The 13,272-nt window shown below is 36.0% G+C and overlaps 1 protein-coding gene across 1 annotated transcript in view; it reads right to left on the minus strand.

Annotated features, from left to right (window-relative positions):
- Positions 1-2,742: 2,742 nt before the first annotated feature.
- Positions 2,743-13,272, minus strand: part of LOC103073705 (protein lin-9 homolog) — a gene marked incomplete at its 3' end in the record, with an annotated part of 74,442 nt that continues 63,912 nt past the window's right edge. Inside the window, exons 8-11 of the mRNA XM_007464178.1 lie at positions 9,251-9,384; positions 7,523-7,642; positions 6,566-6,667; positions 2,743-2,823 (exon numbers count right to left, since the gene is read on the minus strand). Coding sequence (XP_007464240.1) covers positions 2,743-2,823; positions 6,566-6,667; positions 7,523-7,642; positions 9,251-9,384 — 437 coding nt within the window. The remainder of the gene's footprint in view (positions 2,824-6,565; positions 6,668-7,522; positions 7,643-9,250; positions 9,385-13,272) is intronic.

Consider the following 13,272-nt stretch of genomic DNA (forward strand, 5'->3'; position numbering starts at 1 on the left):
ATAAATTAATCTACAACAAAAGAGGTAAGCCTATACAATGGAGAAAAGACAGTGTCTTCAACAAGTGGTGCTAGGAAAATGGACAGCCACATGTAAAACAGTAAGAGTAGAACATTCCCTTTCACACCATATACACAAAAACAAAACAAAACAAAACAAACCCTCAAAACAGCTTAAATGTAAGCCCCAAAACCATAACACTCCTAGAAGAGAACAAAGGCAAAGCACTCTTTGACAGAAATTGTAGCAATATTTTCTTGGATCAGCCTCCTAAGGCAAAAGAAATAAGAGCAGAAATAAACAAATGGGGCCTAATTAAACTTAAAGATTTGCAGAGCAAAAGAAACCACTGACAAAAGAAAAAGACAAACTATGGAATGGAAGAAAATACTGGCAAATGATGTGGCCGACAAAGGGTTCATATCCAAAATATATGAACAGCTCATACAACTCAGTATCAAAAAAAACAAGCAAACAATTCAATCCAAAAGTGGGCATAGTATCTGAATAGACATTTTCCCAAAGAAGACATGCAGATGGCTAACAGGCACATGAAAAGATGCTCAACATCACTAATTATTAGAGAAATGCAAATCAAAACCACAATGAGGTATCACATCACACCAGTCAGAATGGTTATCATCAAAAAGTCTACAAAAGACAAATGTTAGAGAGGATGTGGAGAAAAGGGAACCCTCATACACTGTTGGTGGGCATGTAAATTGGTGGGCATGTAAATACTCCACAAGTGGAGTATTAGTTGGTCATAAAAAACAATGAAAAAAAGCCATTTGCAGAAACATGGATGGACCTAGAGAATGTTATGCTTAGTAAAATAAATCAGACAGAGGAAGACAAATACTGTATAATATCACTTATATGTGGAATCTAAAATGCAATACAAATGAATGTGTATGCAAAACAGAAATAGACTCACAGATATAGAAAACAAACTCGTGGTTACCAAAGGGGAGAGGAAAGCAGGAAGGGATAAATTAGGGGTATGGGATTAACAGATAAAATTATCATATAAAAAGTAGATAAGCAACAAGAATACACTGTATAGCACTGGGAATTATGCCCAGTAACTTGTAATAACCTATAAGGGAATACAATCTGACAAAAATACTAAATCAATGTGCTGTATACCTGAAACCAAGACAAAACTGTAAATCAACTGTACTTCAAAAAACAAAACATATGAAAGTATATGCATAGAAGAAGAAATCCATATGCTAAGCATAAAAACGTATTTATACCATATACTAAACTAAATAGTTTTACAGTATTTCAATTTTTATAATGGTAATTATTTCTAATCATAAATAAATTATACAGCCTACCAAGCCAGTTAGATTTCTACAGAGATCCCACATACCAAGAAGTCAAACCAACATCAAAACAGGCCTTTTTTAAAAAGTAGGTAACACTAACTAGGCTAAGGCAAGTCCAGTACTTTAAGGTGTGAAACCTAGATATAGGGAAAAGTCCTAGCTAGTGATATGAAAGTTAAATAATTTGATTATGCATCAAGGTGGAAGAGATGATAAAATGATCAGAGGAAATGTAGTGGGGGAGCATTGAAAAGGCATAGAATAAAGGGTAGAAGTAGAACTGATGGAAACCAAGATAAGAATTAGAGTCCAGGAGGAAAGAAGCAAACACATAATATTTTTACATTTAGGATATATAATGGCAATATGTTACGGCTATTTTTTTTCAGTCTTTGATAGCCTGTGTATCTGACAATACTAATTTTACATCATACCTAAATGAGTTAAACTGGAACTAAGAAGCCTGTTCTGGTACCTGTACTACTAAATAGCAGCATAATCTTAGTCCAAAATCCCTTGATATCTTTGGTCTTCAGTTTTCAATTCCATAAAAATGATGGGTTCAAATTAGATAATTCAAAGTCATGTTCAGATAAAAAATTCCATAATCCTAAAAGGACTGTTCCTCATTCAGTTAGGTAACTACTTGTCCAGCTATTTACCCACACCTACCCCTCACACCATTCCATACAAGAGATGACTAATGTTACGACAACTCCCTATTCCTGCATTCATGACAGACATTGGTACTTAGCTACAGCCCTTGGCCCCCAAGCCCAGTCACTGAGCTCTCTCTTACTTTCATACATCCTTGCAGCCATTTTCAATCAATTGGAGATGGTACTTGAGAGAAAATCTATTCACCATCCTATAAATCCACAAGCAAGTTATGACTTTCAATACAATTAAAAAACTTCCTTAGTATTTTCTACATTTTAAGAAACTCTGATAATTCTCTCCTATGAATAAAACTGACTCATATTTTTGTACTCATTAGATTAATAAAATAGGATATAAGCTCCATCAAGATAACCTGAAGATACCAGCCTATGTATTTCCTGATTTATTTATTCTGAATCACTTTTAATAACCTCTGCTAATATGACTTCCTTAGTCAGAGGCACCAATGCTAGGAATTCTACACTCACGCAAACTGTCAAAGAACCTAATATATATCCATTAATCCTATTCAATGGCATAAGGAGGTCTGGGGTAATGAACTGTACTGCATTGCTAATTTACTTAGCGTATGTTCAGTATAACAAGAGATAGCGAGAGCAAATCAGGATTTAAAAATAACATTTATCTCAAGGTTTTCTTCCATCAAATATTTTAAAATCTTTAGATATAGAAGCTGCCCACCATTTTAAAATGAGACAAGCAAACAAAGAAAAAAATATATCCTTACCAGTTTTTCTGCTTCTGTGTTCATTTCCCTTAATTTCTTGATATGCTCCTTTTTAATCATGAGAATTTTTGATAATCTGGTCTATAGACAATGAAGAAGAGATGTTTTGGAATAAACACAGGCACTTAAGTATATCATGTAGATGTCAAATTTCTAAGTTTTCACCAAGATATTTTAGCAGATTTTAGTGTTTCAATATAAATATAGCACAGACACTATTTTATAAGTCAGACTGGCTGAGAAGAAGAGATTTTAAAATCCACTGTAACCAGGATATGTCAAAACGATTAAGGAGTCAACCTGAATAAGTTTTCACTGGTCCAATATGGAACAATGTGTGGACCAATCATAATAATAACTACAGTTAACTGAAGCACAAATACATTAAAATCCATGAGTTCAGACTGATACTTAAACAAAATTAACCATTGTTGGAGAATACTAGTGACCACACTCATAAACTGGAAAACAAAGACAAAGAGTCAAGCATTTATCCTGCCTATACTATACAAACTATGCCATTAGGTAACCAAATAATAGATTAGGGGACGTTTTTCCTTACAGAACTATTTCAGCTACTAAACAAAGAACAAGAATAGCACCATTTTGCAATCCTAATGAATGAATTGACCTACGCATTGATAATTAGTACCAGCCAACACTATATACAAAAAGAGATAAAATAATATGGGTATCCTATTAGAACACAAAACCACACATAAAAGTAGTCACATAAAAACAAGTACACCAATCAAATAAAAAACCCAAATCAAATCAAACCTTTATATTCAATGAGCAATTTACATGAAATATAAAAGACAAAAGAATATGCTGGATGTTACCACAAGGATTCAGTCAGCAAAATCCAGACTGTCGGAGACTCTATGGACAAATAATCTAGTTTCTTCAGCAAATAAGTTAATGGGGAAAAAGTACAGTCAACATTTAAGAGACAACTGGAGAACTGGAATGCTGACTGGATATGTGAAGATATTAAGACTTTGTTGTCAACTTTTTAGATGTAATAATAATATAGTTATGTCTCTTAAAAATAAAAGGGCCCTTACCACTTAAAGATATATAACGAAATATTTACAGATAAATGATATGACGTCTGATTTCCCAAAACAGAGAATGTGGGTGGGAGTATAGCTGAAACTGAACTGGCCAGGAGTTGTTGATAACTGTTTGATAACTGTTATAGCTAGATAATGGGTACCTAGAGGTGCATTATACAACTGTCTTCTTTTTTAATTAATTAATTATAATTAATTTTATTTATTTCTGTGTTGGGTCTTTGTTGTTACACACAGGCTTTCTCTAGCTGTGGCGAGTTGGGGCTGCTCTTCGCTGCAGTGCACAGGCTTCTCATTGCGGTGGTTTCTCTAGTTGTAGAGCACGGGCTCTAGGTGCGCGGGCTTCAGTAGTTGTGGCACGTGGGCTCAGTAGTTGTGGCTCACGGGCTCTAGAGCACAGGCTCAGTAGTTGTGGTGCACGGGCTTAGCTGCTCTGTGGCATGTGGGATCTTCCCAGACCAGGGCTCGAGCCCGTGAACCCTGCATTGACAGGTGGATTCTTAACCACTGTGCCACCAGGGAAGTCCCTTGTCTGATTTCATATGCATTAAATTTTTGGTAATTAAAAAAAAATCTAAAAACTTGACCTAAGTTGATACAGGCAGAGGGAGAGCCTGGTGAGATATGTTACATACTTATTCACACAGACCCTCATTAGTATCTCCAGAGCTCTGGACTGGTGCCCTGTCTCTAGTTGGTGGGGTTTTATGGAAATTTGTGTGATTCTTCAGAGTTAGAAGCAGTAAAAGATGGGATGAAGGCAACAGTCTCTCTCCCATTTTCAGTACTGTGTTTCTTCTTTTTTTAAAAATTAATTAATTCATTAATTAATTTTTGGCTGCCTTGGGTCTTCGTTGCTGTGCGCGGGCTTCTCGTTGTGGTAGCTTCTCTTTGTTGTGGAGCACAGGCTCTAGGTGCTCAGGCTTCAGTAGTTGTGGCTCACAGGCTCAGCAGTTGTGGCTCAAGGGCTCTAGAGCACAGGCTCAGTAGTTGTGGCTCACGGGCTTAGCTGCTCTGTGGCATGTGGGATCTTCCCGGATCACGGCTCGAACCCGTGTCCCCTGCATTGACAGGTGGACTCTTAACCACTGCATCACTAGGGAAGTCCCTTCTTGCTTGTTTTTGATAGAAAATCACGCTGTTTCCTTTTCATTCTTTTCAAAACTGAGTCCTCTCTAAGAAGTGGATCAGTCTTTTAGATTCCTCAAAATCCCTAACCCCAGGAAAGAAAAAGTTTCCTCACTAAGAAAATTCATTGTAAACTATGAATTATAAAACTTGCAAAAAAATGATGAAGTTTATTTTGTTATAAGAAAGAAAACAGTAATAGAAAAAGACAAAAACATATCTCACAGCTTAAAAGCTAATCTGAGTTTCATAAAACTTTACACATTACAAAAGTACATAAAAGGACTTTTACTTCTATCGCTAGATAGCTTAAAAAATGAAAGCAGTGTTTTAACTAGGCTTTTACACGTAGATTTTGAAGTTAAAATTAAGTATTGCGATCAAACATCTAAGCATCAATAAAAACATCAATACTTTAGAAGTAGCGTACTAGTATTTAGCCTCTGACTCCATCTGCTGGTGTATCGATGGATCTCTCTCTCTCTCTCTCTCTCTCTCTCTCTCTCTCTCCCCAGCCCCTCTCTCCCTCTCCCTGACCCCCTGTTCTTCCCCCCATCTCTCCCTACACACACTTGCCCATATATGACATATTAGCTCTGTTTTTACTTCCACTATTTAAAAGAAAGAATTTCTTTAAAACAGACGTGTCCTATGTGTGAAAATGATAAGCCTTGGCTCTTTTCATATTTTTTTTTCATGTAAAAGTATCTTATCTACTTTTGGAAGTTAAAAGGTGTAATTCTGTATTCCAAGGATAATTAACAACATACAACTAAGGAATAAAAAATGCTATACACATACACACAAATGACAAGACTTTCCCTCAAAATAACATTAATTGTAAAAGGTAACACTGAATATTTTAATGGATTAGGCTATAAACATTTTTATTTATAAAGACTCTATCCCAAACCAAGTAGTTTTTCTTTTCAAACAAAAAGAAAAGAAACAAATCAAACATTATTAGACTATGATTCAAACTAAATAAAATAAAATAAAAAGAAAACATTAAATTACTGATAAAAAAACAAACTAAATAATTTATTTAATCTAATTTTCAAAACAAACAGCACATTACATTCTTAAGAGTCAGGCTATTCAAGAAAATTGTTCTATATAATAATTCTATACTTGTTTCCATTTAGCCTTAGATTTCTTTGTGCCTAATCAATAAGTACTTAGCAAATGAATAGCTATTCCTAGTCTAAGAAATAAAGTTCCTCCTAACCAGAGAGCTGGCCAACACATAACAATTGCTGAGGTGACTGATAATGGCAGGATGCACTGAGATTACTAAATAAAAACCTTTATACTTATACAATTTATGAATAGTTAACCATTCAGTTTCACACAGCATATACTAGAAGGTTAGAGTCCTTAACACAGAAAAATAGTAAGAACCAAACCCAAGAAAAGCCCAACAAAAATAGATCTGTAAGTCTTTTTTTGCTGTTATAACTTATTTTCAAGCTTGTTGGAAAGTAACAGAGTTCTTAAAACTAACACAATGATTTTTAAAAGTATAAAAATATTTGGTCCTAGAAAAATTTTCAACTTTAATAACACAAAAGTCATTGAGTTTTTTAACAAATAACCAAAATATTCAGAGCAATTCTTACCACTTGGATAAGGAACTCTACTGGAAAACCACCTAACGTTTCTGTGTCAGAGCCAGAAATTTTACTTCTCCAAGGTGACTGTCCTAATAAGGGGTCATTATCCTGTGGGAATAAAAGGGAATTATTTAACCATTGACTTTTCAAAAGGAAGTATCTATTTTTTAAATTAATTAATTAATTAATTTATTTTTGGCTGTGTTGGGGTCTTTGTTGCTGCGTGCAGGCTTTCTCTAGTTGCGGCGAGCGGGGGTTGCTCTTCGTGTGGTATGCAGGCTTCTCACTGTGGTGGCTTCTCTTGCTGCGGAGCACAGGCCCTAGGTGCGCGGGCTTCAGTAGTTGTGGCACGCGTGCTCAGTAGTTGTGGCTCGCCAGCTCTAGAGTGCAGACTCAGTAGTTGGGGTGCACGGGCTTAGCTGCTCCGTGGCGTGTGGGATCTTCCCGGACCAGGGAATGAAACGGTGTCCCCTGCATTGGCAGGTGGATTCTTAACCACTGTGCCACCAGGGAGGTCCCAGAAGTATCTTATTTTTAAAAAAATTTATTTTATTGAAGTATAGTTGATTTACAATGTTGTGCTAATTTCTGCTGTACAGCAAAGTGATTCAGTTATGCATATATATACTTTTTTTTTCATATTCTTTTCCATTATGGTTTATCACAGGATATTGAATATAGTTCTCTGTGCTATACAGTAGGAAGGAAGCATCTTATTTTTAAATAAAGAGCAAGTTCTATTATAATTACTACTCTATTAAAAATCCTACAAAAAGGAAAATATTTCCAGAGTTAAAGCAACTATTTTATTTACTTTATTAACTTTTTATTTAATATCTGACAACTCAAAATAATGTGCGCACCTCCTGACGTTATTGTAATAGATGCGTATTTCATAAGAACATAGTTTACATTCATAATAATCATTTAAATTACTGGTGACATCTAAAAAATATTACTTACTGTAATTGGTGACTGGAGAGGAGGAGTATAATGTAACCGTGGCGGAGTCATAAAAAATCGAGAAGGTCGCTGTTTTTGTCCAAAGGCAGCAATAGGCATCGTCTCATGAGGCTCATTACTCTTTGGGAAAAGAAAATAGTCCCCAAAACTTGAAGAACTTTACCAATCATTTTAGCTTTATAACAGTTCTATTTTATCATAAAATATATTAACCTACAAAGATCAAAGGGCTAGAACTTAAGTCAGAGTATGGATACTACTCTGTTACTAAGAGATTGAATTCATAAAACAGAAGAAAGTGATCTACTGAAAGAAAGGAAAGTGATCTATGGCCACCCTTGGTTGTCTCTGTGTTAAAGACTATCTGAATATTACCCACTGTAATTAAAGGCAGTTCTTATCTGGCCAGGGAGAAATGTTTGGGTGATCTCATAAAGGAAATTACATTAATGAAACAGAAAAGTAATTTTTCTTTTTTGAAATGGGAGGTTTAAAGATTTCCTCCTTTAATGAAAAGAACTAAGATTGGTATACCTTGCTCTATATTTAGTCCAAATTTCCTTTCTCTCCTACTCCTCTCTAAAAGTATATTTGATAAGGAAACCCTTATAATAAGCAGAGAGTCACAGTTTTTTAAAAAGTATAGATCAGAAAAAAAAGATTCTTCTATTTTTGCACTAAGGAGATAAAGTAATTTTGATTTTTAATTGTAAGTTCACAACCCTTAAAAATCAAGTTTATAACAAAGAAATGGAAAAAGGGGAGGCTAAATGTGAACAATTTAATTTCCATAATGCTTAGAGGCAAACAGTTTTGTTATAAAAAGTTCATTACTCATTAAAAAAAAATATTAGAGTTATATTTATCCTTTATATTTTAACTTATTAGAAAGGTATATAATTTCCACGACATTGCTAAATCAAGCATGATCATGAAATAATGGTCCAGTAGTTTAATGGACTATATCAGAAGTTCAAAGGATGTGGATTCCAGTCTCAATAGGGCAAGAATCCAGCTTGAAAGCCTTGAACAAATTACCTAACGTACTTATGTCTCAATTTCATCATGCAAAAACTGGGGGTAATTAACAACCACCCTGCAAACTCTGAGGATAACATAGGAACATATAAAAATATATATTTTAGGGGCTTCCCTGGTGGCGCAGTGGTTGAGAGTCCACCTGCCGATGCAGGGGACACGGGTTCGTGCCCTGGTCTGGGAAGATCCCACGTGCCGCGAAGCAGCTGGGCCCGTGAGCCATGGCCGATGAGCCTGTGTGTCTGGAGCCTGTGCTCCGCAACGGAAGAGGCCACAACAGTGAGAGGCCCGCGTACCGCAAAAAATAAATAAATAAATAAAATAATATATAATATATATATATATTTTTTTGAAGTGCAAGATGTTAACATACTTTTAAAGTCATTTTGCAAGAGGACTATACCAACAGCTGAAATGCAAGTGTTGTGTAGCTTATTCCCTAAGGTTAATTAGTCAAGAGTGATTAGTTGTGTCACACTAAATTAGGTAGACGGATGCTAGCTTCTGGAAAATGTGGAAGACTTAAATATAGCTCTGCTCCAGGAGTCTAGTAAGCAGGGCTGGAAACACCTAAAGATCTCTTCCTCTGTGACGTGAAATTTTGATTCTATCATAAATACAAGCCCTAAGAAAACTCTACAAAACATATTTAATAGGCATAAAACACGTGTATTATGAAACAATACTTACAAGAACTTCATAGTCAGGGATAGTATGAGTTCCAAGCCCTGCCCTATCAAAAGTTACTCTATAAGTAGCATTAAGAGTATCCACAGCATCTATCTGTCCAGTGAACAGACCATCATGAACACCACGTAATCGTGCTGAAAAAAGAAACAAAAAGGCATTATGATATTTAGAAGATACAAAAAGCTGCTACATACAAAACTGCTCCAAGCATGTAATTCAAAGTGGAGAAAGTATAGTACTGTTGTCAATTAAAGTTTCAAAAAAAGCATGTACTTTATTTTAGGCTTAAAGGAACAAAAAAAATTTCTGAAACAGAAAACAAAACTATAAATGGTGATCCCTAATTTGATATATGAATGAAATCATATATCTACCAAACTAAGGGGAAAATACTTTAACATCATATCATTGCTTTAAACCTCGAATTGCAAAAAAAAAAAAAAAAAAGTCAACAAATTTGGTCATTATACTCATGAATGAAACACTAGTAGTTCAACTGAAAAAAAAAAGAAAAAAGAAATAAAAGACAAGGGTGCTATGCAGAAAAGATTTACTAGGTTTCAGACTGCTAACCTTAGAAGGGTTGCCTATAATGTTGACTTCTGGGTACTTGAATTTTGGGAGTGTTCCCATTGTTCCCATACTAAGAAAGGTGGTTTACTGTGCCTAGACTGTGCAAACAATGTGGTTACCTGCTTTCCAATTCTTGTATGTGTTGGGCAGAAGGTGCCTACGTAACCGGCCCCCTGTAAAAACCTTGGGCATTGAGTTTCTAATGAGTTTCCCTGGTAGACAACATTTCACAAGTGCTGCTACAACTTGCTGCTGAAGGAATTATGCAAGTCTTGTGTGACACTACAGGGAGGGGACTCTTGGAAGCTTGCACCTGTTTTCCTCTGGACTTTGGCTCCATGTACTTTTCCCTTTGCTTATTTTGCTTTATATCCTTTTCTGTGATAAGCCATGGCCATGAGTACAACTATTTGCCAAGTAGTTGAGTCTGAGTCTTTCTAGTGAATCACCAAACCAAACCTGGGGGTGGTCTGGGGATCCCTCACACAGATGAATTCTTGTGTCACTATTTAAATCCAGTCTGAAGTAACATAAGGAAAATCCAAGCAAACATCCAGCATGAGTGAAAAATATAAGAACAGTAGCATTTAAGGCATTAAACTAGGCAAAGTGACACATTTTATACACACAAAAACGTATAAAGATAGTATTTATTTTTAATTTTTTTTGGCCACAGTGTGTGCCATGTGGGATCTTAGTTCCCCAACCAGGGATCGAACCTGTGCCCTTGCATGGGAAATGTGGAGTCTTAACCACTGGACCGCCAGGAAAGTCCCAATGATATCATTTAAATAAAATACAAATATTCAATGCAAAACTGTTTAAAAGGATCAACTGATAAAAACTCAATTGTAGAAGACTAAAATATTCTCTTATGGTTACCGGGGGGAAGGGTGGAGGGAAGGGATAGTTAGGGAGTTTGGGATTGACATGTACACACGGCTATATTTAAAATGGATAACCAACAAGGACCCACTGTATAGCACAGGGAACTCTGCTCAATGTTATGTGGCAGCCTGGATGGGAGGGGAGTCTGAGGGAGAATGGATACATGTATATGTATGGCTGAGTTGCTTTGCTGTGCACCTGAAACTGTCACAACATCGTTAATCAGCTATACTCCCATAAAAAATAAAAAGTTAAAAAAATATCATTCCCAGTCTTTGATAGACCAATTAAAGGAAAAGTAAACAGGTATACAGAAGATACGAGTAATAAAGTTGAATAAACAAACGCAAATATAGAAAAGGACCTCAGTTATGGCAGCATGAAGAGGTTGGTGATTCTTCTCTGCAAAAGACTTGTATAAACCTGTACAAGATTGTCAAAGACAACCATTTCAGGGTACTAGAAATGGGCCAAATGCAGAAAACAATTAAGAAACGATTACTGTTGAAAAATTGCTAGAGCTTCAGTTAAGGACAGGTGAACTCAGTGGCCTTTTTGCAAGAAGCTATTCACACTCTACCACCACCAACAGCTTGGTTGGTAAAAAGAGTTTTTCTAGTGTATGGTTGGTCATGGAAACAGTGTTGTTTGTTGCCAGAGGGGCAGACAGGATGTGGACCAGTGGGTAAAAACCTGTGACTGTGCTAGTTAAGAGTGGCAAACTCGATCAGGAAAGAATAAGAAAACCCCACAACTTTGCAAGCCTAAGAGGTAGTCCTGTCTGAGGTGACTGGCAGAATAGCTAGGAATTTAACAGGGAGATCCTGGAAACTAGAGAGCCATAAAAAGACTGAAATAAACTCTCCATAAATTCTTGCCTAAGTGGAAAACTATGTGATTGGGTGGGAAAGACCTAAGAAAGTCTGGTAAAAAGTAAAAGCTAAGGATGAACTGAAAACGGACAGCAACTTTGTATGTGTTTCCCAAGTCCACACAGAGATCAGTCTGAGGCCTTTCTGGATTAAGATGTTTGAGTACAATCTCTGCCTAAGTCACTGGTTGGCCACTAAGTTATGCAGACACAGGAACATTCCCTAGGAAGCAAGCTTAAAAATAAATGAGTAAAAAAAAACTGGACAGAGACATCAGTGGTTGCATAGGCAAGTTATTAAAGTAAAAACAATTCTCAAAAAAATTACAGAGTTGCTACAATATATTATCTAAAATATCTAGTTTTCAACCAAAAATTACCAGATATGTAATGAAATAAAAAAGCATGATTCTTACTCAGGATAAAAGTACAGTAAGTAGAAACTGACAGAGATGATACATTAGCAAAGTCTTCAAAAGTAGATTTTATAAATATGTTCAGAGAATTAAAAGACAATGACTCAACAGGGAATTTCAAGAAACTATACAAAAGAACCAAATAGAAACTCTAGAGTTAAAGAGATGATTTGAAGAAAAGAATCAGGGAATATTTTAGATAATATGTTGTAGCAAGTCTGGATTCTGATCTATTAAAGAGAGATCAGGGCTTGTCTGATGGCGCAGTGGTTGAGAGTCCGCCTGCCGATGCAGGGGATGCGGGTTTGTGCCCCGGTCCAGGAAGATTCCACATGCCGCGGAGCGGCTGGGTGGGCCCGTGAGCCGTGGCTGCTGAGCCTGTGCTCCGCAACGGGGGAGGCCACAACAGTGAGAGACCAGCGTACCGCCAAAAAAAAAAAAAAAGAGAGAGAGAGAGAGATCAACAGAAATTATCCAATCCAAAGGACAAAAGAGAACAAAAGATTGAAGAAAAATGAAGGGAGCCTCAGAGACCTGTAGGAAGATGTCAAGTGCACCAACATATTTGTAATGAGAGACCCAAAGGAAGGAGAGAGAGAAGGTGAAAAGGAAATTAGAAGAAATTATGGCTAAAAATCTCCCATACTTGATTTAAAAATTAAGCTACTAACCCATGAAACTCAATAAACCCCAAATAGGGTAAAATAAATATAGAGTATCAAACCTAGACACATCATAGTGAAATTTCCAAAATCCAAGGATAAAGAGAGATATTCAAGAGAAAAGCTTCCAGAGAAAAAAGACTCATCACATGTAGGAGATGAGCAACACAATTAACAGGTACATCTCATCAGAAACAATGGAGGTCAGAAGGCAACAGAGTGACATATTCAGTGTGCTAACAAGAAGAAAACATCAAGCAAGAATTCTATATCCTGTGAAACTACTTTTCACAAATGCAGGAGAAATGGAAACATTCTCAGATAAAAACAGAGAGAATCTGTTGCTACTAGACAAGTTAGGAAGAAATACTAAAACACATTCTTTGTGATAAAAGGAAATAATACCAGACAGTAACTAAAATCCACAGCAAGAAAAGAAAAACACCAGAAATGGTAAATATGTGGGTGCCTATAAAAAACGGTGTGTACAAAATACACACACACATACTTTTTTTCTGTTCTCTTCATTTCATTTTTAAAGATTATTTAAAGCAATAATTATAATACCAGATTCTCAGGTTTATCATAGATATTAATGTAACACGTTTGATG

Source organism: Lipotes vexillifer, unplaced genomic scaffold (genome assembly GCF_000442215.2).
Source record: "Lipotes vexillifer unplaced genomic scaffold, Lipotes_vexillifer_v1.1 scaffold64, whole genome shotgun sequence".
Taxonomy (NCBI): Eukaryota; Metazoa; Chordata; class Mammalia; order Artiodactyla; family Lipotidae; genus Lipotes; species Lipotes vexillifer.